This window comes from Podarcis muralis, chromosome 8 (genome assembly GCF_964188315.1).
Source record: "Podarcis muralis chromosome 8, rPodMur119.hap1.1, whole genome shotgun sequence".
NCBI lineage: Eukaryota > Metazoa > Chordata > Lepidosauria > Squamata > Lacertidae > Podarcis > Podarcis muralis.
In genome coordinates, this window is record NC_135662.1 from 37,936,079 (window position 1) to 37,963,731 (window position 27,653).

The following is a 27,653-nucleotide window of genomic DNA, read 5'->3' on the forward strand; positions in this document are numbered from 1 at the left end:
CCCCTGCGGTTCATCATTGTGGAACAAAAACAGAAAGCATACTTTGTACATGTTTTTCATGTGTAACCTTTGGAAGTGCTTTTGTAAAAATGTCCGCAATTTGACTGTCACCAGGAACATATTCAAATACAACCATTTCATCAGCAATTAGTTGCTTTACAAATTCTAAACGTAACCTTAAGACTCTAGTGCGCTGCGTATTGGTCTCTGAGCACAGGATAGCAAGTCCACTCTGGGAATCAAGGTAAACTTTTACTGGTAGTGTTACTTGCATCTGTAGGTCTGCAAACACTTGCAGATACCATTCTACATCACGAGTGGCCTGAACGCATGCACACAATTCACTTTCTGTTGTGGAGAGACAAATAATGGTTTGTGTTTGGGACTTCCATTCAAATGGACAACCGTTATAACAAAACACCATACCAGACACACCCCTGCAATTATTTTGTTCCATTGCATGAGATGCATCGCAGAAAATTTCAAAACCTTTGTCAATACATGTTGTAAACTGCAACCTATAATGTTTGGTATGTTTAAGGTACATTACCACTCTCTTAAGAGCAGAGAAACATTGTGTAGTAGGCTTTTCCACAAATTTTGCCAGAAAGTGAAAAGCATAAGTTATATCTGGTCCTGAGATTCTTTGAATGAAATTTAGCTTGCCTATAGCAGAACGATACAAAGTTTTGTTAGGAAATGGCTTGTCTTCACCTGTAAAGGTGAAACCACACACCATAGGTGTTTCCTTCCCATTTGCATTTTCTAAACATAGCATTTCAACAAGATCATCAATTTTTGCAGTTTGATGAACCAGAAAAGATCCATTTTTGCCTTTCTCAATTTGCATGGATAAGTAATTTTTAGCTATGCCTAATTCCACTACATCAAATTTCTTCTGTAACTGTGATACCACATGTTCATATTCCTGTTTAGTTTTTGTAGAAATTAATACGTCATCTACATACACACATATTTTTGTTACAGAGTTTGCCCTTTCCTTTATGAACACACAATTGTCTGCCTTTCCTTGTGAAAAACCAATATCCAGCAATTCTTTTGCTAAAGTTTGGTGCCAATTCCTTCCACTTTGGTGCAGACCATAAAGGGATTTGTTTAATTTGCATACCAAACCTTCAGCGGCGTCTATGCCTTCAGGAACACGCATAAAAATTTGTTCTTTTAAATCTGCAAACAAATATGCAGTTTTTATATCTAGGTGATAAACGGAATGTCCACGCTGTGATGCATCTTTTAACAAAAGCTTAACTGTTTCATATTTTACGCTTGGTGAATAACACAAATCATAATCTTCGCCTGGAATTTGTTGAAAACCCCTAGCAACTAATCTTGCTTTGTACCTTACAACTTCATTTTTGTCATTCGTTTTAACTCTATAAACCCATTTCGAATCAATAAGTCTCATATCTGGGGTTTGTGGTACAAGAGACCAAGTGTTATGCTCTTTTAAAGAAGCTACCTCGGAGTTCATAGCTTTATACCAATTTGCAGCTTGTTGCTTAGGTAATTTCTGAACATCACTGTAGCTTTTTGGCTCAAAAACTACCTTATTGGCATACACAGTATTAAAATGTTCATCTGCAAATCGTTGTGGCTTCTGTCTCTTTCTATCTGAACGTCTCAGTCCAGAAGGAGAGTCAGACTTCTCAGACTTAATGGGACTAAGTAAACCACTAGTTTCAGGTTGTAAATCATTGTCAGATTGAAGAGGTGCCTGTAGGCTAAGCTCACGGTCAGAAAACTCAAGAGAATCTGACCTCCCCTCGGGTGCCTGTGACTTTAAATCATCAAACAATTTATCAGACTCAACAGGCTTTTTGTCTTTTCCCATTAATTCAGAAGCACTATTTCCTGCTGCTTCTTCTGCTGTTTCTTCCTCTTCTTCCTCAGTATTATCTATACCATCAGTATCTTGGAAGACAGCAACTCCATTCCAATTTACAGTTTGTATCATGCTTCTGGTAATATGAAATTTGCCAGTTGCTGGTATGTAAATTCTGTACGCCCCCTGCTGGTAGCCCATTAATTTTCCCTGGACACTACGTTCACCCAATTTTTGCTTAGCAGGATAATGCATAATTACATCTGAACCCCAAATGCGGAGGTATTTCAGATTAGGGCGTTTTTTAAACAGTTTCTCATAGGGGGTGACATCTAAACCAGTATGATAACTGCGATTTCTAACGTAACAAAATGCATTAAGTGCTTCAGCCCAAAAGTCTTTGGGCAGATTAGCATCATGCAGATACGTTTTAACCCCTGCCTGTAGGTCACGCTGCACAACTTCAACAAGCCCATTTTGCCAGGGACTTCGGGGGCAAGATAACTCATGAGTAGTCCCCTGCGCTTCCAGGAATTTCTCAAAATCCTCAGAAACAAATTCCCCGCCCCGGTCAGAAAACAGGTTCTTAATTGGTTTGTTAAAGTGCGTTTTTACCCAGTTGCAAAAAACTTTATACTTTTCAAATGCTTGGGACTTCTCAGCTATTGCATAAGTCCAACAGTATCTACTATACTGGTCTATCAGAGTAAGCCAGTACTTAGAACCTCCTAATGATGGTGGGAGTGGCCCAACTAAATCACAATGTACACGCTCAAATGGTTCAGTTACTTTCCTATCTGAGCACCTACCCTTGCGTGCAACCTTAATCTTATTCTTGCAACAGGATAGACATTGCATAAAGAATTTACATGGTTTTAAGTTGAGGCCATTAACGATATTCTTTGTCTTAATTACATCAGCAAAATTCAGGTGTCCCAGAATTCTGTGCGCCTCATGGACACACCCGGAATGAGGCCTTACATTCCTCAACCCCTGGCTTGACTGTGCTGCTCTGCAATTTATAGGCGATTGGGAGTAGGTGCGAAAATACAGTCTATATAAACCATCAGAGTCCCGGGCATACAATAAACGTTTGTTCCCATCAAAAAACTCACACATTGATTTTAAGAAACGCACAGTTATGCCTTGACGAGCAAAGCACCTTACTGACAATAAATTGTCCACTGACGGGCAGTAAATGCAGTTTGCTATTGTAATGTTTAAAGAGTCAAGTTTAACAGTACCTCTGCCAAGCGACTGCAAGACTTGTGAATTGGCTAAATGTACATTACCAATTTCCTCTTCGAAAGAAATAAACAAGCTTCGATCATTGCAGATGTGCTGAGATGCTCCAGAGGCTATAATAAAAGACTTCCACTTGGCATCTTTAATTCTTTTACGATTTGTAGTCCAAGCATGAAAAGCTCGTGGCTCGTTTCTGTCTTTACTATACGATGTCTGCTGTTGGGCTGACAACCGTGACTGACGAACAGAAACAGACTTGGGAGTACTTTACTTTCTTTTGGCTCTGCAGTCCTTTGCAAAATGTCCTTGCTTATTGCAGAACCAACAACGCTTTGCAGCTTTAAATGCAGTTGTATCACCACAGGTTTGCATATGGCGTTCCTCATTCTTTCTGGAAATAGGAGTGCTTATGGCACAAGCCTCCCTTCTATCCAACTCGCCCATTAATCTTGCCGTTACCCCTTCCACAGTTAATTGTGCTGGTGGAACAGCAGATATCTGGCTAGCTATACCATCAAAGTCCTCATTAAGGGAACAAAGGATGATAAAAACATACTGAATATCAGGTATCACCATGTCCCTTCGAATTAATTCGCCGCGTATTGCCTCCAGACGTCTCAAGTGTGCTGCCAAATCACCACCAGGCTGCAACTTCGTCTGGTACAACTGCTTGAAAAACGTCAATGCAGATGCTGACTCTTTTCTAACATGCACTGCTGCAAGACTGTCCCACATTTCTTTGGCAGTTTTCTTATTTCTTATATAGACTACTTGCTGGTCGCTGACTGCCAAATTAATTATCGCCCTGGATTTTGCATCTCCTTTCGACCAAGCATTAGTCACAGGGTTAGGAGGGTCATCAGTTACATAGGTCCATACTTCTCTAGAGGTCAAAAGCGCCTCCACCCGAAAAGACCATAAACTATAGTTCTCATCTGTTAGCTGTGGGAAGACCAGAGCCTTCTCAGCTTCAGGAACCCGGTCAACCATTCTGGAACTCTTCCAGACCCACAAAAAATTACACTAACAGGAGAAGGAGTTTTCAAACCTTTCTCAGAGTCCAAAAATATGCAGTCATCCACTCAGCAGCTGGGCCCAGAACCAAAGATGTTGACTATTTGCAGTATGGTAGCGCTGCAGATAGCTTGCTGGGGAGATCATGCATTAAAAATGAAAAGGACTCAAAAATAACTTAAACAAGGTTTTAATAAGAAAAACAAAAACTCCATTTACACTAAATACATTAACAACCAAACCAGACCCAACCACCAACCCAAACCCCAGGGTAATGGGAGAGCTAGGTGCTGCTCCTTATATACTAAACCCAAATGCTGACACACCTTAATCAAATACAACTCAGCAGCACCTGCTATGTTTCACAGCTTTAAAGTTGGGTCTCGTTATCTTGCTCTGGCCCTTGCTCTGGCCCCTTTAAGATATACACATCGAGTGGAACAATGATTAACCTTTACATTTAAAGAAACCATTCAACAGTATCTTCCTCTCCTCTCAAGAAAATGCAGACACAAGTTGAGCAGAATGCATGTTCTTCTTCCCTGAAGAGAACCCCTTCTGCTTACGTTTCTGCGTCGATTGCTGTCTCTGCTCCACATCGTCTCCTGGAAGTCTAGCCCTGCATTGACGTTGGAGATGCCCGGGTTGGTTGCATCTATAGCATCTCCTCACCGCCATGGCCAAGTCCAAACCTTGGCGTTGCTCCATTGGCAGATTCTGCTGTTGGCCCCCTCAGCTGCAACTTCTCCACCCTTGGAGTTCAGCCTGTCTATCTGACCTTCTTTCAGCTTCTTCGGTCAATCTTCCGACAACATACTCAAGGGTCAGACCTCAGGGACGCATACTCTCCATGCTGTTAATCACGGATGTCAGGGAACTGCCATCGGAGGAACCGGTGGTGGAAGGGCTCACGCAGGCTGGGAGAGACTCAGCAGCTGAAGCAGGAACCAGCAGAGGGAGAGGTGGATCTCTGGTGGAGGGGCTCACGCAGGCTGGGAGAGACTCAGCAGCTGAAGCAGGAACCAGCAGAGGGAGAGGTGGATCTCTGAGGGAAAGCGAGCAGGAGGGAGGGCTCAGGGACACGTCCAGCAAGAATAGTGGGGAGGTATCTGAAGCTCCCATAGGGAGACCCACTCCTCGCCGGAAACTGTCACACCGTGAGTCCAGAAGACGTGTTTCCGTTAAGGAGCTTTTATGCTGGAAACGATTCCGAAAGCAACCACTGTCGGAATCTGCAAGTGACTAGAGCAGTCATGTCTGAGGGGCTCTGTCACAGACAGAAGTTTGTGGGCTTGAACAAACTCTGAGGGACTACGATTTTACGCACAAGCAGCTCATCATCCCATCACAGCATTCCGACAGTCTTTGTAAGCTGTTTGTGCAGGAGAAGGCATCATGAGCGAACCAGCCGGAACCGGGCAAGCAGGAGTTGGAGCAGGGCCAAGCCTGGAGGAAAGCTACAGGGCGTTGGAGATCCAGCTGGCGCTGCAGACGGCAAGGCTTGAGGAGAGAAGGGCTCAGGATGCAGACAAAAGGGGAAAAGCCACCCAGTTCCCCAGAAAGGTACCAGGATTGGTGCAGAGGTTTGGGGGGGACCCCAAGGACTACCATGCCTTTAGGACAGAGATGCAATATGCCCTCAATGTGCAGTTTGATGAATTCCCTGACGAGGAATCGCGAGTGGCTTTCGTGATTGGGCATCTTGAAAAGGGAGCGTGGGATTGGGTGAGACCCATGATGGCAACGAATAGTGCCGTCCTAAAGGACACAATGAAGTTCTTTCGTGCCATGGATCTGATGTTTTCCAGCGATATTGAGCAGGGAGTGGTGCGCAGGCAGCTAATGGCTTGCAAACAGGGGAGCCGATCTGTCCGTGAGTACTGGACTGAGTTCACCATGCTGGTTCACAGATTGGGGTGGGACTTATCGGCGGAACCCATTCAGATGCTATTTGAAGAAGGTCTGGCTTCGGGTGTGAAAGATGAACTGGCCAGGGGTCCCAGGGCGGATTCTATGGATCAGCTGAGCAAATCTGCGCTGACCATAGGAGCGCGCCAGGAGGCGAGAGCTTTGGAGAGGCGGGAAGGGAAGGGGGAACATTGGAAGGAGTTCCGCATTCCAGACATTCCAGAGACAACTTTCCCGCCGGCAGAGCCGATGGAAATCGGAACAGCGCGCGCGCGCGCAGTTTCAAAGCTCAGTGAAGGGGGAAAGAAGGAGGGAAAAGGCGCCCGGAAATGCTATCTCTGCCAACAGCCAGGTCACTTTGCCAGAGTCTGCCCCCAGAGGAAGGAATGGCAAGGGATGGTGGGAGCTGTTGAGGGTAGAGAGGAGGAAAAACCGGAGCAAGTAAAAGCCAACGCCTGGTTGCCACCGTCGGGGCACAGCAGCCAGGCCAAAGAGCAGTAAAAGTGCCCACACCGGAACCTCCTAAACCTGCCCTAGTGATTGAAGTGTCGCTAGAGCTGCAAAACGGATACCCCCTAAAGATAAAGGCGCTGTTGGACTCAGGCAGCTCCTGCAATTTCATAAGCAAGGAGTTTGCAGCTGAACACCAGATACAGACTATCCCTTTAAGCAACCCCCTGCAGGTGACCACGATCGATGGCAGGGAGTTGTTGGGAGGAGAAGTCAGCTTGCAGACAGTCCCAATGATAATGAAGGTGGCAAGGCACACCGAACTGATAGCTTTTAATGTGGCCACCTTGGGAGGAGCCCCTATTATTTTGGGGATGAGCTGGCTAGCGTTACATGATCCGCTGGTGGGCTGGCATCAGAGAGTGGTTTCCTTTAGTTCAGCACATTGCTTAGAACACTGCAAAGGGGGGAAGGGTTCAGCAGGGGCCCAAGCCACCCTAGCAGGGACGGAAGTAATGGAGAAAGTGAAGGTACCACGACAATACGCAGATCTCAGCGACGTGTTCAGCGAGAAGGAAGCTGACCAACTACCCCCGCATAGACCCTTTGACTGTCAAATCAATTTACTCCCTGGGGCACAGCTTCCTGTAGGCAAGTTGTACGCCATGTCAGACAGAGAAATGCAGGAGCTAAGGGAGTTCATTGACAAGAACCTGAAGAGAGGTTTCATCAGAGAGTCCAGAGCGGTGGGAGGTAGCCCAGTGTTTTTTGTGGATAAAAAAAACACGGACAAGCCGAGACTTGTAGTGGACTTTAGGGCCCTGAATGCAGTGTCGGAACCCCTGGCTTTCCCTATGCCCCAAATTGATGACATTTTGACCAGGGTGAGGAAGGGAAAGATTTTTACAAAACTGGACCTGCGGGGGGCGTACAACCTGATACGCATAAGGAAGGGGGATGAATGGAAGACCACCATGTTCACCCCTTTGGGGGCATTTGAATATTTAGTTATGCCATTTGGATTACAAGCAGGGTCGGCGTGCTTCCAAGCTTTTATGAACCACGTACTGGGGCCTTTGCTTTACAAGAATTGTGTGGCCTTCCTAGATGACGTGTTGGTGTATTCTGAGAATGAGGAGCAGCATGTGAGAGACGTCAGAGAAGTGTTGAGCAGGCTGCAGGCCAACCGGCTGTGGGTGAAACTGGAGAAGTGTCAGTTTCATGCCAAGGAGGTGGAGTTCCTGGGGTACCGCCTGTCAGACAAGGGATTGGCCATGGATCCCGGCAAGGTACAGGCAGTGCTGGAATGGAAAACACCCAAAACAAAGAAGGATGTGCAGAGGTTCCTAGGGTTTGGGAACTTTTATCGTAAGTTCATCCGAAACTTTGCCCACCTGACGGCGCCCATTACGGACTGTCTCAGCAGTAAGAAGAAATTCGTTTGGACTGAGGAGGCGGAGCGAGCTTTTGAGGAACTGAAAAGGGCCTTCGCCTCGGAAGAACAACTTCTGCATGTGGACTTACAAAAAAAGATGAGGGTCGAAACAGACGCATCAGACAGAGCCATAGGGGCGGTGCTTCTTCTGCAGCCGGGGAAGGAGGAGTCAGAGTGGAGACCGTGTGCCTTTTTTTCGCGAAAACTGAACAAATCCGAGAGGAATTACACGGTGTATGACCGAGAACTTCTTGCTATTCATGAGGCTTTCCGGAGATGGAGGCACCTGCTAATTGGCGCACAACATAAGGTGCAAGTGTGCACTGACCACAAGAACCTAGAGTATTGGAGAACGGCATGAGTGCTCAACCAACGGCAGTTGAGATGGGCCCAGGAGTTCTCCAAATTTAACTTTGAGATTTGTTACGTGCCAGGCCCAGAGAACGTTAGGGCGGACGCTCTCTCACGCAAACCTGAATATTTGGAGGGGGAGGGAGCACCCGAAGAAAGACATGTCAATGACAGAGAGAATGATTGGGTGGAGAAGCTAGCGTTGGCGGAATTTGCCTACAACAATGCGGAGAACGTGTCCACGGGGATGAGCCCCTTTTTGGCTAATTACGGGTGCCATCCCAGGGCTTTCCCAGGAGGGGAGGGGGAGAGATGGAGCGTTCCAGCTGCCGAACAGTTAGTAGAAGAAATGGAAGCGATCCATCGCCAGCTCCAACTACATTTAGACAGGGCCAAGGAGGAATATAAGAGGCAGGCAGACAAAAACAGAAGAGAAGGTGAAACCATTAGGGTGGGGGACCAGGTGTGGCTGTCAACCAAAGGGTTACCTTTCAAAGGGGGTTGTAAGAAGTTAAGACCCAAAAGACTGGGCCCATTTGAAGTCACGCAACAGGTCAACCCAGTGGCTTTCAGACTCCGGTTACCGAACCACATGAAGGTGCACCCAGTTTTCCACAGGTCGTTGCTGTCACCGTATAAAGGGGACAGAGAAGGGAGGGTCACTCGGGGACCAGCAATGGAGGAAAGGGAACAAAGCTACCATGTAGCGGAGATCCTCGATTCCAGGTGGAAGGGAGATCAAGTAGAGTATTTGGTAATGTGGGAAGGGGAACCGGAGTCGGAAAACACCTGGGTCATGGCAGAGGATGTCAATGACGAGGTTTTAATAGAAACTTTTCATCAGAGGTTCCCACGTGAACCTCAGCCTGTAGCGAGGTTCCGGAGGGAATACTTTGCCACCACCGACGAAGAAGAGGAGTTGGAGGGGTTCACAGATTCCGAGGAGGAGGAGGAGTCAGCGAGCCGGAACGGAGACCGATGGAGGGAAATGTTCGAGACGTCTGAAGATGAAGAGGATTCTTTTCAGGGTTTTACCTCCTCACCACCCAGAGGAGAGGGAACGGGAGGGGGTGAAGGGGGCCCTGGAGGGGAGGTGGATGTCAGGGAACTGCCATCGGAGGAACCGGTGGTGGAAGGGCTCACGCAGGCTGGGAGAGACTCAGCAGCTGAAGCAGGAACCAGCAGAGGGAGAGGTGGATCTCTGGTGGAGGGGCTCATGCAGGCTGGGAGAGACTCAGCAGCTGAAGCAGGAACCAGCAGAGGGAGAGGTGGATCTCTGAGGGAAAGCGAGCAGGAGGGAGGGCTCAGGGACACGTCCAGCGAGAATAGTGGGGAGGTATCTGAAGCTCCCATAGGGAGACCCACTCCTCGCCGGAAACTGTCACGCCGTGAGTCCAGAAGACGTGTTTCCGTTAAGGAGCTTTTATGCTGGAAACGATTCCGAAAGCAACCACTGTCGGAATCTGCAAGTGACTAGAGCAGTCATGTCTGAGGGGCTCTGTCACAGACAGAAGTTTGTGGGCTTGAACAAACTCTGAGGGACTACGATTTTACGCACAAGCAGCTCATCATCCCATCACAACGGGCAATCAGTTTCAGGCAAACTTGAAAGGATAATGTATGTTTGGTCAGTCTCATCATAACGCTTACCTCTCTGCTGTAGTTGAAGAAACAGAGATTTCAGCGTTTGAAGATGAGTTGCTAAACTCTCACTTTCTTTCATAACAGTCCTGAACTGCCTTCTGGTCAGAGAAATCATAGTTCCAGCAGTTTCTCTGACATGCATTGTCCTTAATTCTAGCACTCAAACACTGTGCTGGCATTTGCTACATGCAATAACAGAGTTGCTCAAACACAGCATAATTTGGGCACAAGCCCTTTCATTCAGCCATCTTTTCTCAGCAGAGTCCCAGCTCGAAACCTCAGTTTCAACACAGTCCCACAAACCATCTCTTAGCAACTGCTGCATTTTTATCAACCAACTCAGCCAGTTGCTTTCTCAGAGAAGTTCAGAAGGACTGCCTCCCCCAAGATTTATGACTTAGGAAGACTGGAAATCTGCCATCTCTGCTGGTGCTTGGTGAGCCCCTTCTGTGGGGCCTCCAGCAATCTCTTCTGACTCTCTCTTTAAAGTCTGACTGGACGGTCCTGGGTGGCACTCACCGGCTTCTAGCTGCTGCCTCTGTTGACCCACAGGTCCCGCCTGCCTCTGCAACTGGTGTAGCCACTCTGTGAGTCACCTACTGTGGTCCTCTAGCAGTTCAAACTGTTCCAGTAGCCGACACTGAGTGCTTTCCTCATCCTCAGATCCTAGCCCCTCCAGTGTCGCTGCAGACAGTTATAGCTTGCCACCAACTCCTTCAACACACAGCCACTGGCTCCATACACCACCAGGACTCACCAGCTCCCTGCTCAGATGCTGTCAGTTGTTTTGCACTCTGCACATGCTCAGAAACACTGGGCCCATAACCTGTCAGTGTTTGAAAAAGAAAAGGTTCTGACCTCCTTTTTATTCCTTTGCCTAGTCCTCAGACCTTAGTTGGCACAAAAGAGTCTTTGAGAAAGAGTATTCTTTCAGAGTATTGCTGCTTTTATTCTTAAAAAGTCTTCTTCTCCAACCACGACTGACAGCTTTTACACACACCAAATGCAACCAGCTTCCAACCAACCCACACCCAACCCTAACATTGACCACTCTATATATACAGGTACAATTTAGTGAAAGGTTGCAGGAGTCATTGTAGACCGCTGACTCATGCTGACTAAGTTCTATTAGCATTAAAGAAACAGCAGCCAATTTTTAGCCATGACAAGCAATGGAAGAAATTCCCCTGAACATATGGGAAAATAATATCTGAGATACAGTGATGTCTTAACATCTCACCAGACAGGAGGGCAATTAAAGGCATAACAAATAGAGACACTTTCCAAGAAATGTGGAGCTCTTTCTTTAACTCTGTTAATGACAAAAATCAAGGCCTGATTATACCAGCTGCTCAATCTTCTCAGAGGAGAGGTTTGAACACTGAATGTGTGAGCTTATGTCTAAAGTCAATGGAAAGAACAAACATTATTAGATGTACTGCTGGATAAGGATTTAATGGTAATTGTTAATGTATTCGTATTTGTTTAAAAACCAACAAAAATTGTTTGTTTTTTAAATTACACAAATTGAGGCGGATGAAGAAATAATTGGTTGGGTCATATTCAACTTATCTTCCCCTCCCTTTCCAAATATCCTGACTGAAATACACTATGGTTGAATGCCCAGCAAGGGAGATTGGAAGACGATGATACAAGGATAACATTGCTAAAACGTCTCTTTTTCCTACACGTTTCATTTGAGGATTCTGGGATAGCTCATTTTCAGTGTGCAAAGCAAGAAGCATTGCCTGTTTACCTTGAGGCTGGGTCAACTGGAAAAGGTACATGCTGCAAACAGAGTAGGGATGGCTGAATCTGTCAATTTTTGGTTTCTCTCAGTTTCTAACCCCACATATTAGGTTCCCTGGACTGCTGTGAGCCACGCTGTAAGATCTAGACTTCCTCCATGCAGGCTGAATTTGTAAATAGGTGAATAAACCAAATTTATTAAAGTACGGGAATCTCCACTGTCTATTCTCCAAAGGGACACAGACCCTGTGTGCGTGCCTGGGAATCCATGGGCTCTTGCCAGTCCTCAGCAGAGAGAGGGGCAGGCACCCGACTTTTGTATCAATGTTGTATTTTTCTTGACGGTGGATGGTGTAAGTAGCTTGTTCCTTGACTTGTTCATTCTGTTCAAGGCAGAAGGGAGCTATAAGCAAAGGGAGACAACATAGTTGTCAGAATTCCTACCTTTTATCCTTTGCCAAGAACAGGCTTTATGTGATTCACCATGCTACTATGCAATGCTTGCTATTACCTCGCACAGCATGTTTAACTGCATATGGGAATAAAACCTAGTTGTATCGTTTCCAAAAAGCTTGTTTTCTTCATAGGGTGTCACACCCATCAGAGTCTCTTTAAACATCACAAAGGGATGCATCACATTAGGAGTGAAACAGCCTATGAAAAAAACCACGAGAGAACTTCTGCTGGTCCCATGGAGAGGTAACGGATGTAAAGGGAATTTAGGCTTATCAGGAATGTAAGTAAAAAGTTTGTGTTTCATAGACTTGTAGCGTTGGAAGGAACCCCAAGGAATCTCAGTACACGGACCCCCGTCAAACTGGAAACCATACCAGACCCTGCTAAGCATTGCAAATGTGCTAGCAGTTGTGTTATTTGTCTGTCCGTGAACAGGGGTCAGCAGAATGTTTGTGTGTTTGTGTGTGTGTGTAAAAACCAGTTGTATGAAAACTATAGCCTGTTTACAAACTGTCAACTTAAAACATAGCTAGGGTGTTCTTTTTTCAATCAGGGTTTATCTGAAATTGGTTTAGGGGAAAACTAACCAATGTACAGTATTTCAGAAGAAATAACATGACATTAGCCACATATAGATGGTGGCTAATGTCATGAGTAAACAGATCTCTAAACCAGCAATAGGAGAGCACTGGATGCAGAGCAAACCCAGACTTAAATATATGCAATATAAAACACTTTGTTTTAGTCACAACTGGAATTTATCATTCTTCTAATACCAGTAGAATCATAGAAGGTAAATGGCCCCTGGATGGTTAAGTCCAGTCAAATGTGGTTATGGGGTGCGGCACTCATCTTGCTTCAGGCCGAGGGAGCCGGTGTTTGTTCATAGACAGCTTTCTGGATCATATGGCCAAGCATGACTAAACTGTTTCTGGTGCGATGGAATACTGTGAAGGAAGTCAGAGAACATGGAAACGCTGTTTACCTTCCTGCCACAGTGGTAACTATTTATCTACTTGCACTGGTATGCTTTTGAACTGCTACTGTAGGTTAGCAGAAGCTGGGACAGAGCAACAGGAGCTCACCCCATTGCGCGGATTCAAACTGCTGACCTTCCGATCAGCAAACCCAAGAGGCTCAGTGATTTAGACCACAGCACTACCCATGTCTCTTAGAATCAGAGTTGGAAGGGACCCTGAGGATCATCTGGTATAACCCCCTGCAAGCTTCTTTCCTTAAGGTCCACAAATGGGGGGGGGGCGCTACATAGGGGAAGCTGTTTGTACACAGATCTGCAGAAGAAATATACAACTCTGCAGTAATATAATGCCACATATTTTTACTCAACTAGCTATTTAGACATAGGGTAATCTGGTCATCAATATATTTGAACCTTAATTGGGCATTCCATTTGAACAGCAAGACTCTAGTGTGAAGGGAGCTGCTTTACTAATGTGCAGGGTTTCCAACACAGAGATGGGAATCCTCATAAATTCAGTGGTGCTCACTTCCTAGTAGACGGGGTTTGTTTTGCAGCCATTAACTTTATCTCTAAGTTGTCACAACACTCATTTTTTTATTTTTGCTGCCAAAATCTAACAGGGCTACCTCCAGACATCTGTGATCACACATAGAAGGCAATTGGTTTTAAATCTTATAATGATGACAAAAAGAGGACAATACATATGTATAAAGCCTCCATAGAAAATAGCAGGACAGAGAGCAATGTACCAGGGAAAAATGGAACAGCAGTTGAATGAAACCAGCTTGCTTTGTGACTAGTGCTCTTTCCCAAAAAAGAACCCAACCATGAAGTTGCTACAGTAAGTCACTGGGCGACTCAGGGCAACCCTGAACAGATGCCAGTTCTCCATGGTTCTTGTTAAGTTGTGGGAGAATATATCAGACGACACAGCGATTCTTCAAACAGCTCTTGTTTATTCAAAGGCCAGAACAGAACTGAACTGAGGAGTTCAGTCAGCTTGCTTATATAGAGCTCCAGAACAATGTAACTGTTGCAACTTTCTAAAACTATCCAATCACTGAACGTCACTTTCGATCCTTCATTTGCATACAAACTATCCAATCACTGAACGTCACTTTCGATCCTTCATTTGCATAACTATCTACAGTATCCCACCGCTGGCCCAGGGTGAGAACTTTAGTACATAACAGTTCTGGTGCGCCCCCACCTCCCTTCGTTTTCTTAGATTCAGGCGGATGACGAGAGCAGCTCAGAAGGGCCTTGCATAAACGCACATGAGTGCAATGGTAGAGGCTTCACTGGAATGCTTAAAGCCTACCACCAGTATAGGTGAAAAGGATATACGAATTGGCCCCTCCATGTAGCTTGACAAATTGTGGCTAGGAATGGCTAGGAGTGGAGTCATAGATTTAAAAAAGGGGTAGACTTGCACACACTGGCCAGCTTCTGTTTTGACTCGAATTGTTCGTTTGGGGCTTCTCAGAAGTACATAAAGACAAGAAGCAGGTAGAAGGTGCATCAGCTCACAATGGCGCCCACCTGAGAGGTGCCAGAACTACATTCTGACTGAAACGTGATGAATCATACATTACTAATACAGTGGTACCTCCGGTTGCGGATGGGATCCATTCCGGAGCTCCAGTTAGATCCCAAGGTTTCTGCAACCGGAGATGCGTGCTCTATGCATGCGTGCGGTGCGACAGAGCACTTCTGCGCATGCGTGTGTGGCGAGACCTGGAAATATACTTCTGGGTTTGCTGGGTGCATATCCCGAAGGATACGTAACAAGAGGGGCACGTAAGTAGAGGTGCCACTGTATTGTACATCCCAGCAATGAATGTTGAAAAAACAATATGTCTACTTGGCAAGTTATAATGGGAAAACTAGAAAAATAGTAAATAGCATGAGATTTCATGAATGTCTCTGGGGTGGCAATTCAAACTAATGTACTGCATTTTCTGTTTTCCAGGTAAATGGTGGTGGTGGGGGAAACCATTACGACTGTGGAAAATTCCACTTGATTTCTTTCTTTCATTGGCATACACTTGATGCTTCAGATCAGGAAACAATGAGCTGCTTTACTCAAATGCTGGGAAACTGGATTAGTTTTCCTTATTTAGAAGACTACCTGACCTCGGTGGTTCACCCTCTGTGGTTTTTTGTGCTTCCGATGTTGTTTTATTCAGCAATATTGGTTTTCTGGTTTTTTTCCTCTTGTGCCTCACTATTGTTATATATTTACAAGAAGATGAATAACCACCAAGAAAATGATTTTTATAGCAAATTTTGGGACAAGCCAAGGCAAGTTATGGCTAAAGTTGTAGATACATATGGAAAGATATGGCATGGTGAGTAAAGGTTTCTTTCATACCAATTATTCCATCTTATGAGCCACTATACTTTCATAGTACTGAGCACCAGAATTTCAGGCTTCAAGCACTGGAACAATAGTTGCCACAGTGCATCAGGAGTGTAGCTCTGAACCCGCCTTGGGGTCACAACAGCTACAAGTTTGGTTTGGCTTCAAAAGGATCAAAACAAAGGATCAGGGGTTCAGGAGCAGAGGGACAGGAAAGGGAGGAAGTAGAGACCGAGGGAGAGGAATCTGAGGGAGAAGTCAGCGAGGGTAGCCATCCGAGGTCTCTAAGTCTCTCCAGTGAATCAGAGGATTCACAGAAAGGGGCCCCAGTGGTCAGAGCCAGGGGGTTGCCAGAGGGAACACCCCAGGAAGGAGGGGCCAGAGGGGACTCAGAGAGCAGCAGCTGGAAATCGGGACCAGCTTCCCCACCGGAGAGCAGTAAGGGGGAGGAGTCCCAAACATCGGCAGCAGGCAGCCTTCCGTCAGCGGAAGGACATGAGTCAGGGTTAGCCACGCCTGCATCAGAGAGCGAGGTAACGGTCAAAAGGAAGGTCAGGGGCAGCGCGCGCGCGCCAAGTTCAAATGTACTAGAGGGGGGGCGCAATGGGCAGTCCGGAGAGAGAGCCGGGTCCCAAAGCCCGCCGGAGAGAAGGGGAGGAGTCCGAAGGGTCCGCTTCCGAGGCATCCAGGAAAGAAGGCACCCAGGGGGGTAGTAGGACCCAGAGGAGGAAGGAGAAACGTAGAAGGTGGAGTAAGGCTAGAGTCTTAAGCTGGTGTACAGGGGGCGGAGACTCAGACGAGGCTTCGCTGGTCTAGGGTTTAGATGTAGAGACGCACGCTAGTGTTTGAAAATGGAAACTAAATGCCAATAAAGACTTCTGTACAGTTCTAATGGCTAGCGTTGGTCTTCTGTGAGCCGAGACCGGGAGGCAGTCTCTGACAGTAAGCCTCGTCTCCAGTATCATCGGTTTTCTTCGCCTCAAGCATCGCTAAGGAAGCGAGGCAGGGAGGGTAGAAGACTGGTGCCTTGCGAGCTCACAAGAGTCAGGCAAGATGACTACAGAACAGAAAATAGCTTCCCTGCAAGAAGCGGTGACACTACTCAACGCTGAAATAATCGCTTCCAGGAAGAGAGAGGAAGAAGCGGCAGCTGCCTGCAGAGATCTTCAAGCCAGGTTGGAAGGGCTTGTAAAGCAGGGGATCCCAGTACCCAGATCCGAGGGGATCGGTTTGGGGAAGAGAGGAGGCAGCATTGTATCTCATTTTGATGGGAATTTGCAGCAGTACCCCAATTTCCGAGCAGATGTGCTGTTTGCGCTGCAGCTGCTGGAAAGAGACTTTAGAGATGAGCGGGAGAAAGTGGGGTTTATTTTGTCTCATTTGCATGGGGACGCGAAAGCATGGCTGCGCAACCTGTGGAGGGATAAGGATCCAGCGCTCCAAAGCGCAGATGCGTTCATTAAGGCGATGGACTCCTGTTTCTTATCCAAAATAGACCTTGACATTGCCCGGAGGGACATATTTGGGCTAAGACAAGGGAAAGCCAGCGTAAGGCAGTATCATTCCCGGTTTTTTGCATTGGTCAACGCGCTGAATTGGGATAAGGATTCTCCGCCGGTTAGAGACCTTTTTTGGGAGGGTCTGAATGCACAGATCAAGGATGAGATGGCAAGGGGAGAGAGACCCACAACCACTCAACAAGTGGTTGAAAGAGCGTTGTCTATTGGGGTGAGGCAGGAAGAACGCCCGTGGAGCAAAGAAGAAGGGCGTTGGGGACGCTCACCAGCGAGAGTGCCCTCCCTCTTGCCCAGAGAGGCAGCGCGTGCGCAGTCCACGCCTCCACAGGGAGGGGGCGAGGAGCAGATGGAGATTGGCGGTGCTAGGGCTCACTCAGCTACCAGAGCCTTAACACCGGGAGCAGTAAAATCGAAGCTGCCTAGAAGGAACAGGAAGTGTTATGTATGTGAGAGTGCAGAGCACATGGCGAAAGAGTGTCCCCAGAGGATTTTCAAGCACACTGCAGCTTCAGTGACAGTATTGGAAACAACTCAGCAGAGAGCACCACAGCAGGGAAACGACCAAGTCTGGCTGGAAGAGGAGGCACTGGGGCCCAGCCAGACGAGTCAGTGAGGAAGTCCCCAGAGATTTTGCAGCCCACAGACCCCCTCCCGCCCAAGCCAGTGGTGCAGCTAACCGCATCGCTTCAGCTGCCCAATGGACTCACCTTAGAAGTGCCTATTACAATTGACTCTGGCAGTAATGCAGACTTTATAGGATTGGAGTTCATTCAACAACACAACGTAGCATTACTGCCAGCCACACTGCCCCTGAAGGTTGTCACGGTGGATGGCAGGGAACTGCTAGGGGGGCAGGTGGTGCAGCAGACGCCGCCTATGGTGATGCAGATTGGGAATCACCGGGAAGTCATCAGTTTCAATGTCACCCAACTGTCCGACACGCCTATAGTATTAGGCATGAGTTGGCTGCACAGACACAGCCCAGCATTGGCTTGGTACCAGCGCCAACTGACTTTTGGCTCCTCCTACTGTGCAGAACACTGCATTATACCCAGCCCGGAAGGGGAAGAGGAGGACCCGCAGTTACAGTTGGGCACGCTGCAAGCAGTACCCCACAAGTATGCGGAGTTTTTGGGAGGTATTCTGCGAGAAGGAGGCGGACAAGCTACCCCCTCACAGACCCTATGATTGCAAGATTGACCTCCTGCCGGGGGCGACGCTGCCAACTGGGAAACTGTACTCCATGTCTGAGGATGAACTGCAAGAACTCAGGGAGTTCATAGATCACAATTTGAAGCGTGGGTTCATCCGGGAGTCGAAAGCGGTGGGAGGCAGTCCCGTATTCTTTGTGAAGAAGCGGGACACGCCCCAAAAGAGGCTGGTGGTGGACTTCAGAATCTTAAATTCGAAAACCAAGCCCTCAGCTTTCCCCATGCCCAAGATAGACGACCTGCTCGCGACGGTGCGGAAAGGACGCGTTTTCACCAAGCTGGATCTACGTGGGGCGTACAACCTGATTCGCATGCGCGACGGCGACGAGTGGAAGACGGCCATGTTCACGCCACTGGGCACCTACGAATACAGAGTTATGCCCTTCGGATTACAAAATGGCTCTCACACTTTCCAAGCCTTTATGCATCACGTGCTGGCGGGGCTCCTTTACAAGAAGTGCGTATGCTTCCTGGACGACATCCTGATTTTTTCAGAATCGCGAGAGGCGCACGAGAGGGATGTCAGGGAGGTTCTGCAGAGACTGAAGGAGCACAGGCTGTACGCCAAGCTGGAGAAGTGCCAGTTCGACGTGACGGAGGTGGATTTCCTGGGCTACAAGTTGTCGGACAAGGGGCTCGCCATGGACAGCGCCAAGGTTCGCGCAGTTTTGGACTGGAAAAGCCCACGCAATCGGAAGGAAGTCCAGCGGTTTGTCGGCTTTGCCAACTTTTACCGCAAGTTCATCAAGGGATTTGCCATGCAGACAGCGGCCATCACCGACACGCTCAGCTCCAAGAAGAAGAAATTCATCTGGACGGAGCAAGCGGAGCAGTCCTTTCAGAAGCTCAAGCGTCTCTTCGCGTCCGAAGAGCAGCTGCTGCATGTGAATCCCAGCAGACCCATGAGGGTGGAGACAGACGCCTCAGACAGAGCCGTGGGAGCTGTCCTGTTGCAACAAGACCAGCAGGGGGACTGGAGGCCGTGCGCCTTCTACTCGAGGAAGCTCAGCAAGTCGGAGCAGAATTACACTATCTGGGACAGGGAGTTGCTAGCCATACATGCAGCATTCAAGGCATGGAGGCACTTCCTCATCGGAGCCAGACATACAGTGCAGGTCCACACGGACCACAAGAATCTGGAGTACTGGCGCACGGCTAGGTTCCTCAACCAGAGACACATTAGATGGGCAGAGTTCTTCGCGGACTTCGACTTCAAGATAGAGTACATCCCAGGCGACAACAACGTGATGGCGGATGCATTGTCCAGAAAGCCGCAATACCTGGAGGAGGCGGCACCGTCGGCGGCCAAGCACATTTTCGCACCGGAAGCGTGGGCATGCGCGTCGGCAACAGTGGACCTGGACGCCGTACGTCGCGCGCTGCGGGACGACCCCTTCGCACGGGCCAAGATGGAGGAGGTGCACAGGGGCACAGCGAGGGCCGACGAGTTCCAGATTCGCGATGGGTTGCTCCTCCACAAGGGAGCACTCTACGTGCCGGGAGACGACCTCCGCGCAAGGGTCCTGCAGCAGCTACACGACGCTCCCACCGCCGGGCACTTTGGCAAAGAAAAGACTGTCGAACTCGTAGCCAGAGACTTTTGGTGGCCCAAGATGCGGGGGGAAGTAGCGGATTACGTCTCGAGATGTGACACCTGCCAAAGGGCCAAGTCAGTTCACAGACCGCCGGCGGGACTGCTGGAACCGCTGCAGACACCGTCTGAACCGTGGGAGAGGGTGGCCCTGGACTTCGTCACGGATCTGCCCAGCTCGAGGGGAAAGACAGCAGTGCTAGTGGTGGTGGACATGTTTACTAAGATGGCACACTTCATTCCGTGTGCGAAGGTAGCCACGGCAGAGCAGACCGCCAAGCTGTTCATAGACCACGTGTTCAAAGTCCACGGTCTGCCACGGTCTATTCTCTCCGACCGGGGGCGACAGTTCATCTCGAACTTCTGGCAGAAGCTGATGGGCATTCTGAACGTCAAAGTCAATTTGGCGTCGGCGAGACACCCACAGACCAACGGACAAGCGGAGAGGGTCAACGCCGTCATGCAGCAGTACCTAAGATGCTACGCCAACCAGCAGCCCACGACATGGGTGGACTACCTGCCGCTCGCCGAGTTCGCTTACAACAATACGAAGCACGTGTCGACGGGGGTGACGCCGTTCTTCGCCAACAACGGGAGGCATCCCAGAACCTTCCCGGGTTTAGAGAGAGTGGGGGAGGGGGAGCCACAGGCAGCGGAAGCCTTAGCGTCGGAGTTGCAGGAAGTCCACGAACAGCTCAGGAGGCAGTTAGAACTAGCAAAGCACGCATACAAGGTGCAGGCCGACAGACACAGAAGAGTTGGGGAAGACATACAGGTGGGTGACTGGGTCTGGTTAGCAGCGCAAGCAGTGCCGACCAGATCATTAGCTAAGAAGAAGCTGGGACATAAGCAGCTAGGACCTTACCAAGTCCAGGCGCAGGTCAATCCAGTGGCCTTCCGGTTGGCTCTTCCGGAGGGTTCCAGAATGCATCCGGTGTTCCATAGATCGGTGCTCACGCCCTACAAAGCACCTCATAGGTTTCAGGAGCCAGACACAGCACCAGACCAGAGCAGTGAAGGGCCCAGAGTGAGGGGGTCGCCTAGGAGGGGACACATCAATGAGGTCACAGAGATTTTGGACTCCAGATGGGGGGAAGAGGGAGTAGAATATTTCCTAGCCAGAGAGGGTACCCCGGCCAGTGCCAACAGCTGGGTACCGGACTATGCCTTGGAAGAACCGCTGCTCAAAGAGGAGTTTCATGCCCTCTTCCCGCACAGGCCCATGCCAGCAGAGTATTTCGACGACTGGCTTTTCACACCCACTCTTTCAGCCAGCACATTCCTGGGGTTCGACTCCGACGAGGAACAGGCACCAGTCCCCAGCTCCCAGGTGGGTTCGCCACCGGGGTCTGCCTCAGACCACTCGTATTGGTGGGACGATCAACCAGAGGAGCAGTGGCGCAGGAAGTGGCTGAGGAGTCCTTGGATGGGACCACCCGAAGAGGGGGAGAGGGGCGAGACGGACATGGACGTGTTGGGGGACAACGTGGGGTTCGAGCACGAAGACAGAGAGATGGAAGCAGAGGAGAGCGACGTTGACGAGTACATGGGGGACGAACTGTATCCTGCAAGCACCCCCGCTACGACGGAGCACCCAGTACCCGCACCGGAAGGAGGGGAGGGGGGAAGGGGGGGCTTCGAGGGGGGGATGGATGTCAGGGGTTCAGGAGCAGAGGGACAGGAAAGGGAGGAAGTAGAGACCGAGGGAGAGGAATCTGAGGGAGAAGTCAGCGAGGGTAGCCATCCGAGGTCTCTAAGTCTCTCCAGTGAATCAGAGGATTCACAGAAAGGGGCCCCAGTGGTCAGAGCCAGGGGGTTGCCAGAGGGAACACCCCAGGAAGGAGGGGCCAGAGGGGACTCAGAGAGCAGCAGCTGGAAATCGGGACCAGCTTCCCCACCGGAGAGCAGTAAGGGGGAGGAGTCCCAAACATCGGCAGCAGGCAGCCTTCCGTCAGCGGAAGGACATGAGTCAGGGTTAGCCACGCCTGCATCAGAGAGCGAGGTAACGGTCAAAAGGAAGGTCAGGGGCAGCGCGCGCGCGCCAAGTTCAAATGTACTAGAGGGGGGCGCAATGGGCAGTCCGGAGAGAGAGCCGGGTCCCAAAGCCCGCCGGAGAGAAGGGGAGGAGTCCGAAGGGTCCGCTTCCGAGGCATCCAGGAAAGAAGGCACCCAGGGGGGTAGTAGGACCCAGAGGAGGAAGGAGAAACGTAGAAGGTGGAGTAAGGCTAGAGTCTTAAGCTGGTGTACAGGGGGCGGAGACTCAGACGAGGCTTCGCTGGTCTAGGGTTTAGACGTAGAGACGCACGCTAGTGTTTGAAAATGGAAACTAAATGCCAATAAAGACTTCTGTACAGTTCTAATGGCTAGCGTTGGTCTTCTGTGAGCCGAGACCGGGAGGCAGTCTCTGACAGTTATATATTTACAAGAAGATGAATAACCACCAAGAAAATGATTTTTATAGCAAATTTTGGGACAAGCCAAGGCAAGTTATGGCTAAAGTTGTAGATACATATGGAAAGATATGGCATGGTGAGTAAAGGTTTCTTTCATACCAATTATTCCATCTTATGAGCCACTATACTTTCATAGTACTGAGCACCAGAATTTCAGGCTTCAAGCACTGGAACAATAGTTGCCACAGTGCATCAGGAGTGTAGCTCTGAACCCGCCTTGGGGTCACAACAGCTACAAGTTTGGTTTGGCTTCAAAAGGATCAAAACAAAGCCATCAATATTTATTTATGTAATAAGCAATCATAAAGAAATACAAAACTTTTTAAGAGGTATGAAATTAAGACATATCACAGAAGAAAGGGTCAATTGGTGACTGCATAAACACCATACATTTAATCACATTTAAAGCATGTCTCGTCTCCAAAAGAAACTTGGGAGAATGTTGCTTACACCCAGTGCTTTTTTTCTGTCGGTACGCATCATCGGTACGTTGTACTGCCACCTCTTTCCCCCCTGCCACCATTTTGCTGCCACTTGCCCATCCCCCACTCACTCCCCCTGCACCTTTGCCGCTTTCTCCTCCAAAATCTCTGCTGCTTCCCTCGGCTGCAGTTATGCCAGAGCTGAGGCACTTTGGCCATTGTAAGAGTCATGCCAAAGCACCTCCAGGAGGATTCCCCTGCAGCCACGGGAAGCAGCAGTGATGGAGGAGGAGGAAGAAGCAGCAGAATAGTACCTCGGGTTAAGAACTTTGCTTCAGGATGAGAACAGAAATCACGCGGCAGCGGCAGCAGGAGGCCCCATTAGCTAAAGTGGTACCTCAGGTTAAGAACAGACCTCCAGAACGAATTAAGTTCTTAACCTGAGGTACCACTGTAGCTGTCTCAAAGGCTGGGCAAAAAATGTTTCCACCTATGCCCAAACATCAGCAAGGAAAGAACATTTCAGGAGATTAGGTGTCCCCCTTCTTTAATTCTGCGACCACCACAGAGTAAGCTCTGTTTCCTGTGGATGACAACCTAGCACCCACAATGCTTGAGCATATAGCAGAGCTTTTTACCTGACCTTTAGTTTTTCTGAACCACATTGTTTTCCTCCACTAAAAGATGGTGATATCGTATTTAGTTTCATCAAAGCAATATTTATTTGTTAAACTTTGTATTATTTTCAGGTTATGAAGTTATGGACATGGAACGTCTCCCTAAAGGTCCAGGGATTATTATTCTCTACCATCCACCTTTTCCTATCAACTATTTATTATTTCTGACTAAACTTTATAAAAAGACAGGGTTACACTGCCATTCAGTAATTGATCACATGTTGTATTGGACGCCAGGTAAATGATTTAAATTCAAATCATGCCTTATTAGATAAAAATGTATAAAATATGACATAAAACAAAGTGATTAAATATAAAACAGTGCATCAGGCAAGCAGGTAAAAAGCAACAGAAAATAAAATACCACCAATAGGTGAAATTAGGGACGCGGGTGGCGCTGTGGGTAAAACCTCAGTGCCTAGGACTTGCTGATCGCATGGTCGGCGGTTTGAATCCCCGCGGCGGGGTGCGCTCCCGTTGCTCGGTCCCAGCGCCTGCCAACCTAGCAGTTCGAAAGCACCCCCGGGTGCAAGTAGATAAATAGGGACCGCTTACTAGCGGGAAGGTAAACGGCGTTTCCGTGTGCGGCTCTGGCTCGCCAGAGCAGCGATGTCACGCTGGCCACGTGACCCGGAAGTGTCTTCGGACAGCGCTGGCCCCCGGCCTCTTGAGTGAGATGGGCGCACAACCCTAGAGTCTGGCAAGACTGGCCCGTGCGGGCAGGGGTACCTTTACCTTTAATAGGTGAAATTGCACTCAGTCTCACTCTATTGCTTACCATAAAAAGATTACTCCAAGAACATGTGAGCAAAAGAGGAACTAGCATAAAGGTAACCTTTCATGAAACCATGAAGAAGATTTGCAGAGAGCTGTACTTGTGATCCATAATAGTGCAATATCATTTGAATAATGACACTTATTCACACTATTTCCTAAATAAGAGTTATATAAAGTGCATTTTTCTGTTTGGGATTTATTTTTTTAGGGATGAAGATGCTATGTGATGTTACCTTCTTGAGAAATTACACGAATGCTGAATGTGTGGAAATTCTGAAGAAAGGCTATTTATTGGGCATTATACCTGGTGGAGCTAGAGAAGGAAACTTTAGTAATGATTACAGCTTAATGTGGGGTAACCGCACAGGTTTTGCTCGGATAGCTTTGGAGGCGAAAGTGGTGAGTGACCTTTGGGCAATTTGCATTGACCTCAAGATTATCCTGGAAATGACGTATGACGTAATGTGTTAAAATCCTTGATCTAGCATCCTAAATAGCCAAGAATGGCAAACATCCTGTTTTGGTGTCAAATGATTATCTGGAGAGTCACAAATCAATGGCATTTGGAAAGAAAAACAGCTTTTCTTTCTTTTTTCTCTTCAATTCCTGAAAATCTGGGGGCTAGCTTGTGAAGTTTCTTCATCTGAGATATTTGAATTGAAGCCAATTAAATAATTTATGAGTTGCCTGTCATTATAATACCAAATGTGAAGCATTCTTCCTAGTCTTTAACAAAAATAAAGGCAGGACGGTTGGGGGGATGTAGTTATCCAGTTCTCGCGTTTCTTTTCATTTTTATTCCATCTTTTATCTTTTAGCCCATCATCCCTATATTTACCCAAAACATGTGTGAAGTATACAGGACCATTGGAAATACAAGTGAGCTAAATATCCTATGTTCCTTGGTTGACCAAGTGCTCTGATATCAGGCAATAAACATTTTAGCATTTTTTAAAAAAACAACAACATCTATTTACCGTATTTTTTGCTCTATAAGACTCACTTTTTCCCTCCTAAAAAGTAAGGGAAAATGTGTGTGCGTCTTATGGAGCGAATGCAGGCTGCGCAGCTATCACAGAAGCCAGAACAGCAAGAGGGATTGCTGCTTTCACTGTGCAGCAATCCCTCTTGCTGTTCTGGCTTCTGAGATTCAGAATATATTTTTCTTGTTTTCCTCCTCCAAAAACTAGGTGTGTCTTGTGGTCTGGTGCGTCTTATAGAGCGAAAAATACGGTATTACCTACTAGTAGAGTTTATTCCATGTACACTTATCTGAAAAAGCTGTGCTGCCTGCCTCAGAACTGAGTGAACATGTCCTTGCTTAGTTTCCCATTAAATTTAAAACAAAGCTACAATAGATAAATGTGGTAGCAACCCTAACATGGAGGGGAACTGAGCAGGAAACAAACCATATTCTGCAGTCTATTGCACAACCTATGACCCTGATTGCAAAGTATGAGAAGAGCTGACTGAATATCTTGCATCTCTTTCCCCAATCACTTATATTATTTAACTCTTCCACGCTGCAATGTATGGATTGTAACTGCTAAATACTCAGAATGCCAACTAATTTGAAATTCTTTCCTAATCTTCTTCCATTTCATACACAGGGCTGACAAAATGGCTGTATGAGAAAACTCGATGTATATTCCTTCCCTCTTATGGAGGGTTCCCAGTGAGATTGAGGACATATGTTGGAGAACCCATCCCATATGATCCAAATATAACTGCCACAGAGCTGGCTGAAAAAGTATGTGAACCCTACACTTGGAAGTAAAGAAGCAGAATATTTTTTCTCTGTTGGTTTCTCTCTCTTTCAGTTCTAAATTGTATTCTGCATACAGTGGTACCTCGGGTTACAGATGCTTCAGGTTACATGTTTTCGGGTTGTGTACCACGCCGAACCTGGAAGTACCGGAACGGGTTACTTCTGGGTTTCGGCGCTTGCGCTTTGCACATGCGCAGAAATGCCAAATCGCAACCTGTGCGTGCACAGACACGGCACTGCAGGTTGCAAATGTTACGGGTTGGGAACGTGCCTCCCGCACGGATCACGTTCGCAGCCCGAGGTTCCACTGTATTCACTTCCTCATTCTATACGACCAGAGATAGGGTTCATTATATACACTTTTGTGCATTATTTTCCTCGCTCAGTTTTCCCTCTTCTTAACTTGTTCAGACTAATAGAATGGGAGAAACTATGCATTTTATCTAGTGCAGCACAAAGAGAGATCTGCTCACACAATGGAACTTTTTCTCCCCCACTATGGGCCCCAGAACTGGGTCCCAGAGGGTCCCTCTAAGTCACCCCAGTGCCAATTTTTGAGGGTGGTGAGAGGGCTGAAGAGGAAGACAATTCATTGTACACATGGATGTGTGTTGCATGAGCCGAACTGCACTGTTGAATACAGCTCTCTTCAACAGCCATGATTCCAATCCAATGAGCTACCAGCCCTGAATCTCCAACACATTTTTCGTTAGTTATTGCTTGTGCATTATCAATCTCCTAAATGGGATGCTGTTTCACAGAAGACAGTTTTAAACACAGGTGCCATCTCTATGATAAACTCTGCTATTACATTATAATGTGACAATAACTCATTCTTAAAGATTGCTGTTGGTTAGGTCTTTCTAAGCTCAACAATTTTGGGGCCTTCCTAAATGAGAAAACCAGGGTAAACATGAATACAATGGGCTGGTTTCACAGAGAGATGAGCGGTTGTACTGTAGAGTTTGCTGGTCCTGGCTCCTCTTGCTCAACCCTCCATGCCTAAAAAGCCGCTCTTGAGTGTTGATACACAAGGCCTCTCACGCAACACATCTCTGAATACAAATGACTGGATTTACATTTGCAGCATCGTCCCTCAAAATAAATTCAGTTGCTTACATTTACATTTTTGCAGGAAAGAAGGAGATTCTGGATGCCACAGATTCTGATGCCTTTAGCATTTTCCCCACTGATATTAATAAATGTGAATATCTATTTTGCAACAACATAATGTAGTCCTTTGTTTTTCTTCCAACAGGCAAAGACTGCACTGGAAAATCTTCGGGATAGACACCAAAAGAGGCCAGGAAATATATTAAGAGCTCTTTTAGAACGATTTGATAAGCATGACAAAGCCAACTAGTCTATATAAAATAAGCTATATGTTTGTAATAGGAAAAATTAATAATTATGTAATTAAAGCTAAGTTAACATGCATAGAATTGTGCTGGATTGTATATGAATGATTTGGAAGGGTCCCTAGCTCAGTAGCTCAGCACCTGCTGTGTGTGCAGAAGGTCCTAGGTTTGGAAGAGGTACAAGTGCTTTCCTGCCCTATCCTGCAATACTCCCAGAATCCCCTTTTTGTGGGAACTTGCATTAGTAGCGGCAGAATCAAAGAGTATAACGGGAAAGGCGAGTGTTTAACTGAAACATGAAATAATATTACATATGAAGGAGTAATGTCTATAAATCACCTGTATTAAAACAGTGGCACTTCTTTTATGTTGATAAAAGGGTTCTCCAAGACTTGAGCCCTATAAAGCAAGTCTTCATAAACAAAGAGCAAGAAAAGTAG

At 47.5% G+C, this 27,653-nt stretch overlaps 1 protein-coding gene across 1 annotated transcript; it reads left to right on the forward strand.

The window, feature by feature from the left end:
- Positions 1-15,055: 15,055 nt before the first annotated feature.
- LOC114600599 (DGAT1/2-independent enzyme synthesizing storage lipids-like) lies at positions 15,056-27,286 on the forward strand. The gene is made up of 6 exons (XM_077933010.1): positions 15,056-15,428; positions 23,383-23,547; positions 24,296-24,486; positions 24,906-24,966; positions 25,698-25,837; positions 27,114-27,286. The coding sequence occupies exons 1-6, from the start codon at positions 15,149-15,151 to the stop codon at positions 27,216-27,218; spliced, it is 942 nt and encodes a 313-aa protein (XP_077789136.1). The 5' UTR covers positions 15,056-15,148; the 3' UTR covers positions 27,219-27,286.
- Positions 27,287-27,653: the final 367 nt, after the last annotated feature.

What these genes read in the sequence shown, in the direction of transcription:
- LOC114600599 (XM_077933010.1), top strand. Translation starts at nt 15,149, where the DNA reads ATGAGCTGCTTTACTCAAATGCTGGGAAACTGGATTAGTTTTCCTTAT. An exon ending in ATATGGAAAGATATGGCATG is followed by an intron (nt 15,429 to 23,382) that starts GTGAGTAAAGGT and finishes TATTATTTTCAG; the next exon opens with GTTATGAAGTTATGGACATG. An exon ending in CAGGACCATTGGAAATACAA is followed by an intron (nt 24,967 to 25,697) that starts GTGAGCTAAATA and finishes TTTCATACACAG; the next exon opens with GGCTGACAAAATGGCTGTAT.